This window comes from Rattus norvegicus, chromosome 18 (genome assembly GCF_021556685.1).
Source record: "Rattus norvegicus strain SHRSP/BbbUtx chromosome 18, alternate assembly SHRSP_T2T, whole genome shotgun sequence".
In the NCBI taxonomy this organism is placed as follows: domain Eukaryota; kingdom Metazoa; phylum Chordata; class Mammalia; order Rodentia; family Muridae; genus Rattus; species Rattus norvegicus.
The window spans coordinates 8,192,493-8,213,307 of NC_141551.1; the positions used below are offsets into that span (position 1 = coordinate 8,192,493).

At 42.6% G+C, this 20,815-nt stretch overlaps 1 protein-coding gene across 1 annotated transcript in view; it reads right to left on the reverse strand.

The window, feature by feature from the left end:
• Cdh2 (cadherin 2) overlaps positions 1–20,815 on the reverse strand; it is a 220,601-nt gene that overhangs the window by 169,459 nt on the left and 30,327 nt on the right. The window contains 1 exon segment of the mRNA NM_031333.2: positions 17,249–17,360. Coding sequence (NP_112623.2) covers positions 17,249–17,360 — 112 coding nt within the window.

Genomic DNA, 20,815 nt, shown 5'->3' on the forward strand with positions numbered 1-20,815 from the left:
AGCAAAAGTACAGGGTTTGGGAAGATGGTTCAGTGGATGATGAGTTGGGATCTTCAATTCCCATGGAAAAGCCAAGGGTTAGGGGACATGGAGGTTCTCTTACAATCCCAGCAGAGACAGGGGAGCAAGATGGCCAGGACTGGCTGAATGGAGATTAGGAGATCAAAAGACCCCACCACTGCCTCAATTAACAAAGGGAAGGGCAATCTGGGAACAAGCAACCTCTAGCTGCCACTCACACTTGCACACATAGACAACCACAGTCTAGAGACTGCATGAGGAGCCCATCATGAGGCCATTCCCACAGACATCAAGTGATTAGCTGTGAGGAACCAAGGACAATGCTTCAACAAATACTTTGCCAAACTAAGCTGTCAAATATCAACTTACAATCATCAAAGAAGTCGGAGGGACAAAGGTCAGAGGTAACAGATAAAAGGATAAAGACACACTCGATGACAGATTGGCTGCCGTCCTGGGATATCACCAGTTTGCTTAGGCCAGAGGCCCAGAAGAATCAACAAAAAGTGACCACTATACAAAGGCAGCACACCATGACACTTCAAAGGTACTTCAAAGATACTTTTATATGTCACTGATGGCCGCTCACCTGATTTATTTTTAAATTCACCTGACATATATTTTTTTTAATTCTTTAAAAGATTTCACGCTATTCTATAAATCTTATTGTGAAATTTTTATATGTTTTTAAATTCTGGTACTCTGATAATCTCTGAACTTTTAATCACTAATTTGACGCTGCGGCTCTACAGTTCCTCGTTTGACTTTTCCGACAATCAAATGTGGAAGAAAAGCAAGCAAACACAAACTGCACCAGGATATGTCATTAGGGTCGAAAAACTTACCACCAGGTCTTGTGATCTCAACTCTTACATAAAATATTAGTATCTATCAAGAGCTATGTGGGTAATAGGATGTGTCAGACACTACCTAAAGCCCCCAGTGTTTACCTCTCGGTGTGCACTGCGTGCCCACTCTCCAAGGAAGTTTTGCTGGTTGGCTACCATAGTGAAGGTTTTATGCTAATGCAAGACTTACAAAGTTCGGAGAAGGCCCTATTGAGACTCAGCCGCAAAATCAGTCCCACAGAAGGACAGGAAGCAACCCTCAGCTGTACCCTCATAAACCACGTGACTTATTCCACTCTGCCAGTGGTATAATCCAGAAGCCAATTTGAATTTCTGTTTTGCTTAGATTCAAAATTCAATTTGGAAAATAATTCCAGATGCAAACAATGGCTGGCTCTCCGCCCCCCAATATCTGATTACAACGGACCTCCTCGTACAGTACTGTGTGTACCCTGTCTACTCAAGAGGAGGTGAGCACCTTGCATTGGGAACCCCTGTCCTTGAAATATGCAAACAGACCCTAGAATGGCCTTTGCATCACCTCTGGTTCATAGCTGCCCTGATGAAAATTATTATTTGCATTCTAAAATAACATCAAGACCAAGCTGAAGTTCTCCTAAACCTAAGTTACTTTTCTCTATGGCAGTTTAATGCCAGCAGTTTCACATTCTTAAATCATAGCTGTAAGACTTCTGAGGTTTTAAATTAAAAACGCAACCAATGTAAATAAAGATCTACCTACAGCTTTCGCAAATACAATGTATTGTGATAACTGTCTAAAACACTTGAAAGAAGTCTGGTGTATAATTAGTATGCAGAACAAAGCTAACACATTAAGATTTGTTTTACTTAAGGAGAGTCTCGGTTAAGTCATAGTCCAGTCTGCCAGTTGGAAAATAGAAACTAATGTTATAAAAACTTGAGTGTCACGCATCTTGGCAATTAGAATTGAGTCATTGCAGGGGAACCAGAGCTATACAAAATGGTGCGCTAAACAACGAAGCAGACTTGGTGAAACAACAGGACACCAAGCTCCACCACTCCACAGGGAGAGTGATAAACTCCTATGTCTCGTGACTTTACTTTTCTTCTATAAAACAGATAGTCAAGGTGTGTACTCTCATCTCTCAGGTGACTGTAAGGCAGGCAAGAACCAATCCACACAAAACATCCCGAAATCTGGGTGGGGATTATGCCACTTGCTCAGGGGTGCAGAGATCTATAATTCTACCAAGACTTCAAAGGCCGAGTGAGGCTGGAGGAGCAGTTATCCGTCCTGTGACGTGGCCTAGATTGAAGCACCCAAGCCATAAGCTTGAAGCACGTGCGGGGTGCCGAGTCAGCGCAAGCATTACAAGTGTAAAGACCCCAGGTCCCAGCAAACCCATGTTCCGATGAGCTAGCTACCTCAGAACAACTGTGTGACCGTGTTAATTAAACGTGCACAATCAGACACATGGACGGTTTGCACGAACTCCTCCACTCACCTGAGTCTTCGCTTTTAGAAACTGTTCTTCAGACCATTTCCTCAGCTAGCCAGACATGTAAAGAACACTTGGAGAAGGCAGATGCTACTTAAGACCAAAAAAAAAGCCTTATAATTCGGTGTCCAAACAGCCTACATATAAAAGCCCGGAGGAGTATCCTACATTAAAGCCTGTAACGGTATCGAGTTATTCATAATCCAATACACTGACTTAAAAATTACTGGGATAGTATCTTCTGCCAGGAAAAGGAGTATTTTTCTTGGGTAGTGTGTTTTCTGTCACCCTTTCAGACGCTGGCACCATGAAGACTTCGCAGCGACTTGTGAAACCCTGAGCCTGGGAGCGAAGTCCCTCACCAACTGCTGAAGGACAGGGTCTCCGGTCCATCTGAGCAAGGGCCAGGGATAGCATCTTCAACATGGCACCTCCCTCACAGAACCTTATATGAAGATGTGACCTAGAAAACGCTCTGGATCTTTATTCTTTACACTCAATCTTTTATTTTACAACAAAACCAAAATATTTTGGAAGACATTTGGGGAAAAAGTTCATTTGGAGAGGGTGAAAACACAAAGGCCGTGGCAGGAAATAAACTGTTTCCAAAACCTTTGTATGACCAGAAAAGGAGTCTCTATAGCTCTTTTAAAATCTCCTTTTACCCCCAAACCTTCTGCCCACTTCCAAGCTAGCATCATGTTTCCGTCTTTCATCTTGCTAAATTTAGAAGTTCTTCACATTAAAAGAAAAAATCAACACTAGGGTCTGGAAGAACTAATACACCTTGATATAATTTTGTGCTTCACAGTGAATCTCCCACACACACTTATATTCGGACTTGCTTATTTCTTCTATACGATAATACCAAGCAGCCCAGGGTTTTTGCTCTTACAGTAGTTAGTGAAGGTACAGGACAGAGCCTAGTATAGTCCCGACCTTAGACAGCTGACCCAGAGCAGAGCAGCACAGCAATCCAGTCTCCTGACCCCAAAGCAGCAGTCTGTATTCCTACCTTAATACTTCCCCTGTCTTCCCTTTCCAACCACATCCCTCTTAATTCCCCAAAAGGCTCAAAGCCTGTGCTCACAACCTCATTGAGACCTTCCGTGGGACCTAGTATCAGTTAGGATGCAACTCACTGCATGCAACAGAAAACTCATCTCACGCTGCCTTACACAATCGATGGAGCTTATCAGCTAACACGACTAGAGGCCCAGGGGTAGAAGGAGCTCCTGGATCATATTAATTCAGCAGTTCAGTAATTTCACTTAGGGACAGATTTCTTTCCACTCTACTAGGAAGTGTACAGCTGACAGGGACTCCTGAGAGTGCTTCCTTTTCTCCAAGCAAAGGAAAGAACGAACGGCAAAGGGAGGCCATGATGCCTCATCTCTGGAAGCAGACATGGACTTGTTTCCTCCCCAAGCTGAACCAAGTAATTAGCAGAACATAGCTTCTCAAATACTTGCTGGAGGGAGAGCTCTCTGGGGAGCTCACCATGATGTCCACACATGTCATTTCCAGAGTGACAGTCATTGTGTTCACAGTGTTAGATAAGAACATCACTCAAAGTGCCCTTTCCACAAATCCACAGAGTACTCCACCCAAGGCAACACATTCCCCACTCAGTCATGCAGATAAGTCCAGGACGTGGTCTATATTTCTGGGAAGTCTTCTTTAACAAGAACAACTAAATGAAACTTGTGGGGGAGAGCAGGTAACTGCCCTGTCTTGCTGTTTTAGAAGAGAACCCAAGTACAGTTCCCAACACCAATACAGAACAACTTATAACCACCAGTACCTGCAGCCCTATAGCACCTGACAGGACTTTCTGGCTTCTATGGACATTTCATACACATGGCATGCACACACATATACATAATTTTCAAAAATAATAATATAAATTATACAATCTGGACTTATAGGCATGATCCTTATCTTTGGAAATTGCTCTTCTTCAGAGAATACTTCTGAAACATCACGAGAATCCCTTGCTTATACAAGGACTCTTCAGGCATGTCTTGTGGAAACTGCACTGTACATCAGTGCAGGCACATAGATACCAGAGACCTGGGTTCAAATCCTGACACCTTGATTTCCGAATGTGTCATCTTTAAATCCATAAATCTCACTGTATCTCAATGCACTTATCTACTTCAGCATTTTTACAGAGGTATATTAAAGATTAAAGGGCAACCAAGGGTTTGGAACATGTAAAACACTGATGAAAAGGTATCATTATTAAGCTAAAAAAATCTCTTGCTTGAAAAGCATGCATTTTTTATTGTTTTATACTGCTTTCATAGGCTATACCTTCAGTATAAATGATTTTTGTCTCTATCTGTGACCGTGGCTGCTGCCCCCAGCGAACCACACAGCGAAGCATTGCCTCACAAGGGCTGTGCGTGTCTTCTCTTATGCTCCACAGAAATAAATTTATGCTTCTTTAATTAAAAAACAAACAGGCTGGTGATGCAACCTCAGCAGCTCCTTCAGGAAACCAAGAAAGTTTCTGTGGCCATGGGAAAGTGACTTTGTACCTTGCCTATCGTGAAGATCAAAAACCGAAACGTGTGTGCTGGATGTGAGTCACAAGCAAGGACTGGGTCCTCCACATGTTCTATCAGAAGCAAACTCCTGTGCATGTGAGGAGAAGTTGGAACAAGAGTCCTGCTCCCACTCAGCTTCTTATTCACTGATGGTTCCAGAGAATCACTTTCTCCCTGAGGACTTAGCATTGTGTAGAAACACCTGAATCCTGAACTGCCTGACTTGCAGAGCTCAGAAACTAATATATCATACGTGAAATTGTTGCGGATGTATAGGTGCTATGAGACTGAAACACACATTAATTGTTCCGAATGTCAAAGGCCAGGCGTTCCTTACAAACTTTTACACTGACATTGCCACATGTGACCACAGAAGCCATCTACCAACCACTAACAAAAGAAGGAGCCCTTTTTAAGTTTCCTTAAATGGTTGCTTGGAAAATACTGCTATAATAGTCAGGATGAGATAAGTATTTAGGATGTTTAAATGTAAAATGACTAAAACTGGGGGAATGGGATAGTACAATGGGTCGAGAAATCCCGGTGTCTATAATAAGTAACTGCCCAGAACACCACGCTGGGTCTTTTTCAGCTGAGTAGCACTTAGCTCTCGAAGGACCATTTCCTTACAATATAAATGCAAGGAGCTGCTTCAATGACTTTATGTTGCACGGAATGAATGACAAGTCAGCGAAGGAAGCCAGGGCAGACCTAAGTGACTGAACTGATGGAATAATTACATACATGCAAAATTTGAAAATCCGGAGGGTTTGATTTTACAAAAGAATTAAGACGACAAATAATCAATTCTGTGGAGACTTTTCTCTGATATTTCATTAAGGAAGCCCCCACTTTTTGCCCTTTAAAATTGCGTAGAAAAGCATTTATATGTAAATGGCCATCGTGAATTATTACTATTTTCCTTACGTTCACAATGCATCAGTCTTGGCTGGGCAATAACATTTTCCAAGCAATTTCTTCATGCAAAGATTTGCTGAATGACTCTACATAACACGAATATTTCCTCGGCCCTGAGAATCCCCCTTATCTCCATTCCTTTCTTAAAAAATACAATCCATGCTAAATTTGAGAAGACTTCGTTTTGAAGTTCTTCTTGAAATCCCAAACTACATGATAATCGTGGGTCCTGTTGTGTAGGTTGTGAGAATAATAATACGACAGAGTGGTTACTAAGGCCACGTATGGAGGAGAGAAGAGAACCTCAGGAAGACCAGCTGATCCCCATTACGTGTCAAAGGCAGCCGGTCAGCTAGGGGCTGCCTCCCCACCTAGCGTGTCTTTGCTCAGACTACACCTTGTCAGGTAAGCAAAGCAGCCAGGTTTTGGTTGAGCACCAAGAATTGGCTGAGCTCAGGGATGGAGAGAGGACCAGTGGGAAGAACACTTGCCCTTTCAGAGGACCTAAGCTGGTTCGCAGCTCCTACACCAGGAGAGTTACAACTGTTAACTCCAGCTACAAGTGATCTCCCTGCTCTCCCTGGGCACATCCATTCAGACACAGACACATAAATAAAAAGAAAATATTTGTTTTTTTTAAAAAAGACCAACTGAGAAATAAAACTTATGGGCTATTTTCCTTAGCTCGTTTCCTTCTTTTATTCTAAGTGTCATGGGGGTAAGGAAAGAACCCGTCTTCATTTACTTAACACTTTCATTAGAACTGCCTATGCTTTTTATTTGAAAGAAATAGATGTGCAGGTGCTTAAAATAAAACTAATTAAGAGTGTGTACAAGATATCATTTGATCCAGATGTTAGGGAGACCCATTAATCCAAGGAGAAAAATAGATTCTACCTAAAAGGCGGGGAGGAGACAAATGTACAGTATCCAATATTTCCAGTGACACATGTGGACTGACACGGTTTCACATCTGAACACAGACAGCTGGATACACCTGGTTTCCTGCTGCTGAAACTCGAACGGGGGCCAACTGTGCCAGTGTTGGTGTCACTACCTTCATCAGCCTGAAGGCAAGACACCAGGACCCAAAAGTCTGTCACGGAACCATGGTAGCTGGCCCTTCATACGTTCCTGTGGTAACTTACAATGTGAACATCAATGGTCCTGGAGATTGAAAAGCCAAAACAATGGAACTTCAGGAGAGTTACTTGCTGTGTTTTTAATACAAACCTTTGTGAGAAAAAAAAAAGAGGCTGAACTAGAGAAAATGAGCATGAGACAAGCAAAGTCAGCCAGCAAAGATCACAACCTAACGGAGGCAAGCGTGTTAGTTAAAGGGGTCTTCCTTGCCCTCATGGAAACCTTCCACCTGTGTGCAACACATCTTGGTGCACGGAACTCCTCCTAGAGAGGACATGGGGTGGGGCCATCTGGGTACTATAAGCACAAGTCTTTAAAAAGTCGCTCGACTTCCGACTTCACTCTCAATTCATCGCAAAGGATGGATACCACATTAATGGCAATCCCATCTGGTAAGGCACCTAAAAAAAACCACCCCTCACAAAAATACAACAGATCAGCATCCACAAACATCCACAAAAAAAACCTTATAGCCCAAAGAAGGAAGCATTCCAGAGGATGCCATGACTGATTTCCCTTCCATGAGAGGACATGTGATCAGAGTTACCTGTAAAGGTTCAACAACCAGAGAATGAAAATGAAGCTTCAGTGCTCCTGAGAAGGCTTGGAAATCCTAGGCTCACAAACAAAAAGAAAAGAAAAGAAAAGGAAAGAAAAGAAAAGAAAAGAAAAGAAAGGAAAGGAAAAGAAAAGAAAAGAAAGGAAAAGAAAAGAAAGATAGAGAGAAAAAGAAAAAGAGTTGGGTTGGTGGGGGAAGATCTGGAAGGAGTTGGGGAAGGCAAAGATTATAAAAAAAAATATTAGAGGCTGGAGAGATGGCTCATGGGCTTAAAGCACTGGATACTCTTCAAGAGGTCCAGGATTCAATTCCCAGAATCTATGAGGAGCACATAACATGTGTAACTCCAGATACAGGGTATCTGATGCCCTCTTCTGCTACACAGGATCCTGCACGCATGTAGGGCACATAAGCTCCCACAACCTCATACAAATACACATAAATAATAAAAATGCTGGAAACCTTCAAGAATTAATAAAATGTAAATAACCCACCGGCTCTCTCTAGAAGACAAAGCCCAAAAGACCCAGGGTGCAGTAGGCAGGAGAGGAGACAAAAGAAAGTGCAGACTCCTGTAAACAGGAGAAGCCTGGTGGTTGCACAGAAATGTGTTTATATCAATAAACACAGTCAGGCGTGCATCCTGGTTTTATAGCCTGTCATTTTAGGGACAATCATTTATTGGTATGAATGCACACTAAGTATATGCTTTTTGAAAATAGCTGCACTGTGAATATTCATGGGTAAAGTAAGCACTGTGCTGGACATATTCTTTTCTTCTCTCCCCTCCCATTTCTCACCTCCCGTGGCCCTCTTGGTCCCCTGGGCCCTATACAGTTTGGTTTTGATTCTAATTCCACGTCATATGCACCTATACAATTGTTCGTATCTCCATAAGATGTAAAACCCACATTTTTGATAACACATGTGATTTTTAAAGGCAGGTCATTTTCTACTTGGGAGAAAAAGAATTTCCAGAGAGGGATCTGAAGTGGTGGAAACCGCGATGCCCTGACTCTTGTTTCTGCCTTTGCGCTTCAGCTGCAGGCACGCACTTTCTCCATTGCTGGACTTTAAGAAATTCTATTCCAGGGAAAGCATGGGCCAAGGATTGGAGTACGGACGGTCTTAGCAAATGTGTGAAGCTGCTGTAACCTGAAATCCATCATTTCTTCTCGACCATTTCATAATTTAGAGAGGGAGAGAGAAGGTGAAGAGAGAACGGGCAAGAGTTCATTTCTTCAATTTGATTACTGTCACCTGAACCTTCTTTCTTTCTTTTGTTTGGTCCTGTATTCAATTGGTCTCTTATAAAATAAATACAGGCATATTTTCCTAGGGCCACTGAGTATCTGGCATGCCACCGAGTCTCTATTGTGGAGCTGGGCTGCTTATCAAAAAAGACTCAACTTACATGTCTAGCACTTTCATAAAAAATACGTTTTACCAGTCGAGATAGAAATCAGCTTGTTTGAGAGTCACGGAGGGGCTTGAGTTAATTTAAACTCTGGCCAGAGCTAAAATAATGTCACCATAAATAAGTCTAGTCCTACCCAGAAGAGCCAAACCTGCATCAAAGGCAGGAGGGGTGCCTTGGTCACAGGCAGCAGAGCACAAGATATTAAGTTCCATTGAGGGGAAAACCTCAGTTTCCTCTCTTTTAGAGAAGAGAGCAACCTGAAGTCCTCAACCACCACTGAAAAAGCTGTTTGATGTTCGGCCAAGGGATCTGGAAGAATGAAGGAGACCAGGCAACCATGCCCATGAGCGCTAGAAATATGTTATTCAAGTCACTCCCACCAGAGTTCGCTTCTCTGTTAGCCACCATCAACTGGTTTCTTGAAAAGAGCCTACGGCGTGTTAAACGTTCAAAACCCTTTTCAGAATGAAAAAGAATATGATCAAAATAAATGACCTCGGAAGATAAGAGCCTACACTATGAACTGTGATGTCTGTGGTATACAGGGTAAATATTTCAGAAACACGACTCTGTTATTGAGAAGTCAATTGATTAACAGAATGCTCCAAAGACGGAGTAGATATTATACTAGAATGGTCTTCGCCCCATTGAAGAGGAGAGAGTGGTGGCAGATTCTTGAAGAAACTGGATAACCAACTGTTAAGGATACGCTACCTGTGAAAATACTGTTTGCATCATGGAATGCCACAAAGGTTTCATTTTTATCCTTTTTGTCATTTCTGTGGGGGAAATATGCTGAGGTAAGTCAGAAGGCTGGAAAGAGGACCTGTAGCCATTTGAGGAGCCATAACCAAAGTCCTTAGAGGAGGTTCACATGCAGGTGGATAAAACACGTGCAGCGTAGGTGAGCGTCCAGGTTCCCGAGTTCCACCTCATCTCATTCCTCAAGCCACTGACCCCCCTCTACTTCCTTCCCATTGGACTCGTTTTCTGACCACGAAAACATTTGAGTATTTATTTAAAAATGATCCCCCACGTGTAGCCACTTTTCCCTCTAATTTCCACTCAATCTCCCCCTTCTCCCCATGGAAAAGTTAAACTTTGTGCAATGTCTCTCCTCTGGACTGTACGATACCAGCAGGATTCTCAGTGAGCCATCAGTGCGAATGCTCTAAATGTCTATCGACAGATAATCGTAACAGAATGGATGAATACATCGCAGTGTGTGTGTGTGAGTGTGTGTGTGTGTGTGTGTGTGTGTGCGCGCGCGCATAACCATATAACCCACCCTATGTGTGAATAGGTTCATAGCATGCACACCGCTCACCAGAGGAAAGAATGAGCCTCAGGTGGCATAGCCAGAGCTCCCGAGAATCCCCTGAGTTTTATGTTGTATGAACTAAGTAGCCACAATAGTTGTGTGAAAGAAGTCAGACAAAAGGAGAGGGATGGTGCTTTTGAGGGAAACCCATACTATGGCTGTAGTAGAAAAGTCTGGAAGTGGGAGGAGCTGGACGTATATCACACCATGAATAGACTAAGCGCTATCACATCACTCAGTTTAAAACAGTGGACTTTTACTTCACATATGATTCTTATAAAATCTAAATCCAAGCCCTGCTCCCACCTCCACCCCTCCATCACCCTCTCACACTAACCTCCATCCGGCCTCTCCTCCTCTTTTTTTCTCAGTGTCACAGCCAGTATGATCCTGTTCTGAAGTCAGATCATGTCCATCCTCTGCTGAAAGCCCTCTAAAACGCTTTACCTCTTCTTAGTCAAAGCCAAAGTCCTTATAACGGTCTACAAAGCCTCGCACAAAGGGGCTGTTACTACAGTGACCTCATTTCACCTCAGCCCCTTCCTGTCTCAACTCCGGTCAGCCAGGCCCTCTCCCTCAGGCCCTAATAAGAACTATTTGCTGTTTTTAATGCTCTTTCCCACCAGAATCTATAGCTGTTGGATAACACAATAGCAAATTTTAACTTAGTTTTCTTATACCCTGACCATGCTACTTAAACTGCCAAAACACACATTCTCCATCTCTGGTCCTGCTGTCTGTGTCTCATGGCACCGATTTCTGCCAAGCATCCACAGATACTGATAAACGCTGGCCATAAGGACAGACAGATAGAAAGGTTTGCTTTGACCTCATGAGGGTAGATCAGTAAAATATTTGGGAGCTTGATTGTTAGTCTCTCCTGATTATAAGTTTGTATAGCTCTCCCAACAGCTAACCTAGGAAATATACACCTAGACAGGAATGTCATTATTTGTACTGATAACACATGGTCTAAAGTACATCCAAACCATTAGAAAAACTTCCAAATGGGAGGTAATGACTAAATGACCATAGGACAAAGGTCTCCAGTTCTTTTTTTATTATATAATTAATTGTACGGTTTTAAGAAAAGAAACTTAGCAGGGCTTTATAAGCTGGCTTGGCAGGTGAAAGCCCCAGGGATGCTAGCCTGAGGACCTGGAGACAGGAGAATCAGCCAGAGGGTCACGGCTAGCTAACCTGAGAATACAGTGTGACTGAGACAAGGGAGGGCCTGCCTCACAGGGGTGGACAGAGAGCCCACTCCAGCAAGTTGTCCTCAGAGATTCAAGCATCGTCCATGCTGTCAGTGCCCACACAGATACACACACACCACACACACACACACACACACACACACCACACACACACACACACACCACACACACACCACACACACACACACACACACCACACACACACACACACACACACACACACAACAGAGGAGGATGGGGGCAGAGTGCAAACACATAAAACAAAAGATAAATAAATGAATTATTTTAAAACTGTGCTTTGAAAAAGATCTTGATTTTAAAAAATCTACGGCTCATGAGAAGATCTTTGAAAAATGACCACCTGAGGATGCAGCCAACTGCTTATCAGCAGCACAGAGAAAAGTCCCTGTGTTCTGTGCCATTTCCTACAATCCATCACATGCCAGTAAAGTAACTGTAAAGGCTCGCTTGGCTTTATCAACAAGAGCTTTATAAACCTATACAGTTCAAATATTTTTATAACATTTTACATATTAAATAAGAACATGACTTACCAAAATAATCATAACACAAGTGTCATGAACATGTTTGTTAAAACTTGGTGAGGCATATCATTCAAAGGCACTAATATTATTTTAAAAACATATAGTACAGCAAGTGCCGGGGGGCGGGTGGGTTAGTCAGAAACAGTGCTTGCTACCTAAGAGGCCCTAACTTTCCATCGCTGTTGAAGACTGGACACAGGAGCAAGCAATGGTAATGATGGCAGATAGAGACAGGCAGATCCCCAGTAGCACTAACTAGCCAGCTTAGCTCAATCTGCAAGAGCCTCAGTTCATCATGGCACAATGACCAAAGTGGAAAGGAACTGAGAATACCCAATTCCACATACATAGACCCCCTTACGCTATAACACACACACACACACACACACACACACACCACACACACACACCACACACACACACATACACACACACCACACACACACACCGCACACACACACAGCACACACACACCACATACACACACCACACACACACACACCACACACACACATACACACACCACACACACACCATACACACACACCACACACACCACACACACACACACCACACACACACATACACACACCACACACACCACACACACACACACACACACACACACACACACACACACACACATGCACACACCACAGTGTTCTAGCCCTATATTCCTACTAAACAAATGAAAACTATTTCAGCCAAGTTGTCTGCAGCTACCCGTCCTCCAGCCCCATGTTAATGCAGAACAGGCTCAATCAGCAAGCCAACTGATCTGAATTAAATCCTATCTAGCTGGACACAATCACCAGAGCTGCCCAGAGGTTGTGCAGAAGTATGGATTACTGAACATATTCAGGGTAATTGCCAGTTGCTATTTCTGTCAACCAGCTCTGGAGGAGCTGACTTGGTGAAACCCATGCAAGACACACAAGGGCACCCCTCTTGCCGAGCACACGGAAAACCCCGTGAGCCTCTGCAACGCTGGGCTGGCTGCTGTTGCTCTGTCAGTGTGGACAGAAGATAGGAAACTTAAGACAGTCATTACGTGATTTTTCAAGAAACGCACTCCCACAAAGTGTTTTTTTAGTTTAGTGGAGTTTAAATTAAATATTATATTATAGAGGTCAATATTTTTTGGTCTGGTAAGTAGGCATGTATACAGGACTAAGTGAAAATTATTAAAAGACATATCTATATAGATAAATAGATAATAGAGAGAGAGAAAGACAGAAGGGGAGAGGGCTGGGCAGGGGGAGTTCATGTGACGGTTTCCAAATCTATCCAGCAGCATGTAAATCACTGTGTCAGGAGAGGAAGTGGATCTCCTATAAACTTGGCAAAAGACACCTGGATACATGGACTGGCTCCCTAGAAATTCCCCCCTCCCCCATCTCTGTGTGGACCTTGTTTTTTTTTTTTTTAAATTATCAGCATCATCAGAACTAGGTTAGGGAAAAAACTGAGTTCTAATTCCAGGTCTGCAGCTATCAGACTAAGGAGCTATGTAATCACGGGCAAGCCTATAATCTCCCAGAGCTCTAATTTGCTTGTCTGGAAAATGAGAGAGTTGGTAATAAGTGCTTTGAAACTGGAATAGGAAAATGTAAAGTAAAAATGACTGCCTGAACATGATAGATCTGATCCTAAGTCATAAAGGCAAGCATAGATCTCATAGGCTTGAAAACTGCTTTGCACCACAAAGGAAGAGAAAAAAAAAACTAGAAAACATTACAAAATTACATATTGATGAAGATCTTAAAATGAAGTAACATACTTTTAATCTTAAAAAAATAACAAAAAACATTTTTATTTGATAAAGAACATTTTTCCAGGGCTGGAGACATAGTTCTGAGTGTTTCACTGAGAACCTGAGTTTGGATGCCCAGAAAAGAAACACAGTACTGAGCTCATGTAATCCCAGTGCAGGGAGATGGCAGAGAAGCAGAAGCCCTGGACACTCGAGGGACAGCTAACCTGACATACCCAGCAGGAGTAGGAAAAACACAGCCTCCAGCAAGGTGGAAGGCCAGGCAGGACTAACACACGAAGTTAGAGCACGGCGTGGCGGGCACATGCACGCATGCACACAAACTTAAAAAGAACACTAATATCCATTTCCAAAACTACTGTTCCTTTGACCTGGAAACTCTACTTTGAACAAGTTCCAGAAGACGCTGTCCCTAAAGAAACACTGTCTCTGAAATCTTCGTAAGATACATTAGAGAAGAAAATTGGAAACAACATGTATGTTCAAAAATAGACACACAGCTAAGAAAAATCTGGTTCTGCTAACAACACAGAACTGAAGCCCATATAAAATAGCTATTTAGTCATTTTAAAAAATAATAGACTGTCTTTAATGAGCCAAAGTATTCACATAATATAACACGAGAGGCAACGTTTGAGCATAAGGCACATCATTCTCTTCATGGTTTTATGAAAATACAAACTGATGAAATCTGGAAGACACACTGGAGGGTCTAACTAGTTCTTGAAATTTGTTGCCTCATGAATGAAAGGGAAGATGGGGACAAGTTGCTCTTTAATGACTGTCCATGCCACATGCCACACTCCTCTGTGGCTTCTCTAATGTCACCTCAAGTCTGTAATGAGACCGTAATACTTTCCAAGCATCTTCATGAAGATTCCTACTCAACTGCTGGGAAATGACCAGCGACTCTAGAACTAAATACTGAAACTCTCACCTCTTTCACAACCCTTTGCCACATGTGACATCATATTGTGCAGCGGGCGAACCACAGGCCTTTTTAAAAATGTCATCAATAGGAATCCAAAAGAAACATCAGGAACGATGTTGTCAAATATTGAAAACACAGAATTAAAATGACTGGCTGGAATAAGAAAACTGCTGCAAGACTGAGAAAGGAATGTTCTACAACAGAGGGGAGAGAGCAAAACGAAAATAAGAGGGAGTTCAATGATGGTAACTCTAAGATTAATCTTCATACGGTAGAACACCCCAAGAGGCCAACAGCTTGGAAAGGGTCAAGGACTTTCAGGGACAATTGTTTCCGTGAACCCTACAGACCACTAGCCCACAGAAGAAGCAATCGCCCTCGCTGGCTTAGCAATGTCCTGTGTATAAAGTAAATTGAATTACTGCGGTATCCAAACTAATGCATTTAATTACGGCATGGCATTTGGCTTCTGTGAATGGCACAGCTTTGGATTATCAGCCTACGACAGACTCCAAAAATATAGAGGAGATAAAAGCTTGCAAGCATTTAAGGTCAGATCTCGGACAGGAAAATAATTGCTGTGGATAGACAAGAGTAATGCTCCTCAGAAGTTTGGGTGGATTTCTTCCTTTCCCGAAGTTACTGTTTTCACGAGTGGGCATTTTAGAGCAGCATGCCTTGAGCGTTCAGATGGTGGTGTGTTCTCTAACATCTTCTAAGAAGGATAAAAAAAACCAGTAATGGCATAGCCTAAGGAAAACAACGCTCCAACATACATTTTTCTCTCAAGACGGATGGCTGGAATTGAAAGCCAAAAATATTTTGAATCTCTCAATAATAGCAATGTGAGCAAAAACCACAGTTATCTAGGTTATATTAAAAAGACTCAAGCAAAAAGGTGAGCCCTGTTTCTTGTGTTATACTAGCATTATTGGATAACTAGAAAATGAGCTCTCATTTTAAAAACTACTCAAAATGCCCAACTAATTAATTTTAAGTCAATGGTTTCCAGTGACAGACTATGTGGCTATTTGTAATAAACAAATTAAAGGCTCTTTGTAAAGGGCATTACTTACTAAAAAAAAAAATCAACCACAAGAATACGATGAAAATTGCCACCTATTTCCCTAAAATTTCTGTCTGTCTGGCCGAACTATTTCTTTGCCACGTCAATACAGTTTGCACACTTACAGAGTATTTTTACACTGTACAGGTTCTAGGCTACGACGTAGTAATTTACAAAATCAAAGAACATGGAAAGTAGGCGGGATTTTAAGATTCTCGTTGAGATAATGTTGACGCAATGTGGTTTGAATTAAGCCACCATCAGTCGCCCACTGCCCACTCGGTAGGAGAGAGACCCAGTGCTGGGATGGACTAACTCTTACATGTGCTCATTAACAGAGCAAGTAATGAGGCAGGGGCAGGAGGATACCTCTGAGAAAATTAAAAATCCACTTCAGAAAGACCACGTAGGTGGGAGCAGAGGATAACTTAGATAAAAATTAAAATAAAATGTAAGTTGCAGCAAAGAACTTCCCTAGCTAAGAGGCCATTTACATTTCAAAGTCCTCTGCCTCTAGGATTCTTAGGTATTAGAGCACCAGGTTTGTCACTGCTGTGGAGACACTTCAATTAAGGCTATGCGGTAGAGCTCTGTGCAAATTAATTAGCTGAGGTTAACAGATTTTCTAAATGCAGTTCTCTCAGACACCCTTAGAGATGTGTAAGATTTGCAGGGAAGGAAAATTTAAATATGACTCACTGATCAATTCTCGGTTCCATATTCAATAGCACTAGGGTACTGATGAATGTGCTCATGTCAGTACTGCAGTACTAACTCAACTTTTACTTGTTTCCCACAAGAACTGAAGGAAGGGGCTTTAAAGTTTGCTTTTGGTAGGTTTTATTTCTGATTTTGATCTAGTCTCGTTGGCAAGAGTTCTCATACAGTCACCATAATGAACTTGATCATATTTACATAGAAAATGAGTCTATATTCGAGATTCACATATGCTCTATGTAGATGAGCTTTCTAGTACTTTCTATAAACAATGTTGTAACAAAAACACAGATTTCATGCCCCCGTCTGAGGCTCAACTTGTTGAATTTGTTCACTATAATGTAGCTGAATATTAGAATTGAGCATGTTTTAATTCAATTAATATATATCACACCTTTTCTGAAATTCAAAAACAATCATTTGTGACCGTTAGAATCAGATTTCTGATAAGTATTCTTCGGACTACATGAAATGTATGCATAAAACGCAGCTGTATGAAGTCTCTTAGTATAAATTGAACACGGAAGAAACGTGAAAACCTTCACAAGGCCAGTAGCCTTCCAACAATGTACATAGGAAATGCATAAGCTTCTCTTTAGTCCTGTGATAAACTCCCTGGGGTCTCATTAGGGAGACTGAAAATCTCACAGTCCCTCTGCCACAGGGAGGACTCAGAGACATTCTGAAGCACTCAGACACACGCTGTAAAGACAAGTGTTTCTTTTAAGATACTACCATTGAGAAGAGGCTGGCCTTCGTGCACGTCCTTCGGTAAGACCGCGCTGTAAACATCTTCAGGAAATCCAGTCTTGCATAATGCAAGTTCACCAGAAGCCTCCAGAGATGCCTGAAACACAAGAGAAAAATGCGGCCGATGATTGCTGCCTCCTTCCAAAGAAACAGTCCACTTGGCATCCAGCCCCGCTTTTTTTCAACTACCTTGTACAAATAACCTCTGTTTCTGAAGGGTTACAATTAGAATGTAGAGGGCAAAGGGTTAATCTTTCTGATAATTGGAGTTGAAGGAACAAATCCCACTTGTCTATTCCTATAAAATCTACATAATACACATTCCAGGTTTTTCTAAGGACTGACCATTTCCATGAAAATAGCCATTGTGAATGAAGAGAGCCAAGAGGGTGTGGAGCTTGGAGTCAGCCAAATAGTCCCTGGGGCCTGCAAGTCACCCATAGTAACTAGAAGGCTCGTGGGGGGCGAGTATACATTCAAGCACGTACATTCGCATCTAGGTCTTCGTGCTAAGTCAAACCAAACAGTATATGATCTTTAATTCAAAGGATAGGGTTCTATTCAAACTACAAAAATCATTTCAACGAACTTTCTTTTTCATACTTAAGAAAGCAGCTGTATTTTTTGTACCTTCATATCTATTGATATACATGAACTCATAGAGTGTTTAAAACTCAGTCACCCCAAGAAGGGCTGATCAGCCATTAGCATGTCACTACTACTTCTGGCTTCACTGGTGTACCCTCGGGGTGTTTAGACCCTCCATATTCTTATTAACTACAGGATGAAACTTCAAACACAGAAGGAGGAAGAATAAGTAAAGTTCACCATATATCCCGTAGACAGCATGTTAAGAACAGTCTTTAGTAACACAACAAATCAGAGAGAAAAAAATCACTGATCCACACTCCCCCCAGTCCCAAAGACAGAACTCCAAACAGGGAGTGACTGGATGAAGCAATTCAATTCACTTTCTTAATTAAAAGAATCCCTGAATTACACATGAGTTTGGAAATAATGATGTTGCAAAAAAAAATTCATCTAATAGCTAATGTGCTCTTTTCATGTCTATGGAAATTTTAAAAAAACGTAAACAGATTTACCTTGTACTGAACATTGCACGGTATTTAATCTGAAAATATTATTAGAAGCAACTAGAGGGGTGGGAGTTTAGCTTTTTGGTGGCAGATTTTGATTGTCATCCAGAAAAATTGTAGAGTCAACTAGGGGACTCTAGAGTTGCAGACTCATGTAGTTGCATGTATCTGTGAGGACACTGACAAAGAGGATCAACTGAGTGGGAAGAGGTGGGCTGAGCGTAGGTGGCACTGGCCCATGAGCTGGAGGAAACAGACAGCCAAGTTCACTCCTCTCTTCTCTTTGCTTCCTTTCTGCTGCGAAGACCAGCCTTAGCTACAGATGACAACACCCACGTAACACTCTGTCCCAGTGTAAGGAGACCAATGGCCGTGGAAAGACACTTAGAAAACCAGGAGTCTAAACAATATTGCCTCTACTAGTTGCTTCCGTCAGGTATTACAGTCAAACAGACAGAAGAGAACCAGTACAAGACCCATCACATCCACGGCAGGTTCGAGTGAAGTCTGTGTGAAGAGAAAACACATAAAATCAGGGACAGAGGACCCAAGCTCTTCACCCAAGAGTGGCTATAGAAACTGGGGGGATAACCTGGCAAAGTCTATAGAGGATGACTGTGGCTACCCCTACACTGTACTATGTCACCAGAGAAGCTCTCACCTGGGTGCCCTAGTAGACACATGTACAGAACCTCACTAAAGCATGGCCGTTTCAGCATCTACAGAGCACTCAGCCTCCCATCAACAGGAGAGTGGACCGATACATTTCCCCACACTCAGAAAGAGAAATATCCAACAATGTTAAAACAGAAGAGCCGGTCAACAACAATCCACATAGGACCCTTGTCAAAAGGACAACGACATAACAAGCAAACAGAATCAGTACCTTAAATCACAGACAATGTGGGCAGGGGGACCATACATCAAGCTCAGGACAAGCATAAGTAAAAGAACACATTTGCGTGGCATTCAGGACTAAACCTGAAGGCTAAGCATATGGCACGAGGAGTCGCTCTGAGAAATAAATAAATAACAAAAATGAGACTGGTGATCCCATTTATACAGAATTTCATTGGAAAGGTAGTCAGTGCCGCGGACCCATACAGCTAGAAGGAGACTTTTAAGATAGAAAAGGCAGTAATCGCAGCCGTCCCACGGAAGGGAAGGCTAGGACGTGCAACACGAGAACGGCACACAGATGCCTGCCGTCAAACTTATCCACAGTCACTCACGTCTTCTGTAAAGCAGGTGAAGCAGCGAAGTAAGCTATGAAGACTGGTTTAGGCATGTGGGTACAGCCTGCATTACTTCCAATATGTCCCCATGCGACCAACTCCATAATCAAAGGGACCCAACTCAAAGCCAATTGAGAGGTAAGACAAGAGGTCTCCCCTACTCGAGGGTAACATGCAATTAGACGCACCAGTCCTGTCCTCCCGTAGATCCCAGTTGCATGCATCCCGGGACAGAAAAGACACCTGGTAAAAGGAAAGCTGAGCTCACGACACAAATGAAGAGAACGCCCCAGTCCGACGTATTAAGGGGACAGATGTGCCATAAGCCTGTATCTCACTGCAATGTTAGGGATTAGCCCCTTTGCCCCCAGCACACATTTAAAACCATGAGGGAGCTGTGGAAGGTTCTTGTCAAGGTACATGGGTCATGACAGAGCTGGAGGGGTGACCAGACAGAAGCAAACTGTGAAAGACAAGACAAGAACAGCCCCATTTCATCCTGGATACTGGGGTGTGTGTGTGTGTGTGCGCGAGTGTGTGTGTGTGCGCACGTGTGTGTGAGTGTGCACATACATGTCAGTGCACAGCAGTTGAAGAGAGAAGCTCTCCATGACTGGTAAAGTCTAAAGACTGTGGGCAAGTAAGTGCTCTGTTCAACTCTTAGATTCATGTATTACCTATGCAGAAGAACTGGCACCAATAGTATCCTGGTCCAAACTTACAGGAATGAGGTCACAGGGTTCCTTCAAGGCCATCTGGAATAAGATGGATGTTATCTTCTCATTGTTTAGTCCCCTTTCCATGGAAGAAAAGGGTTTCGCTCTGCTGCCCTTTTCCCCGTCTCTGCATACACAGTCTTCTACCACGCCAGGGTGCCTGCCTGCCTCATCAGCCCATGAGTGATAAAGAGAATCCCCCACAGCCCTTACTGCTCATGATGGACACCAGGGGAGCCCTGTGTTACTGCAAGATTTTTGTGTTCACTTCCAACAACTACTTAATTATTCTACCCTAAGACAAAAACGGATCCACAAAAGGCATGCTGTTACTAATTCATGCAAACATTTCTATCATTGTCTGTATTTCAAGCTGGACATGGTGGTACATGACTGTAATCTCAGGACTTGGGAGGTAGACACAGGAAGGTCAGAGGTCAAAGGTCACCCTCAATTACAGAGCAAATTTGAGGCTAGCCCGGGCTATACAATATATACGGATAT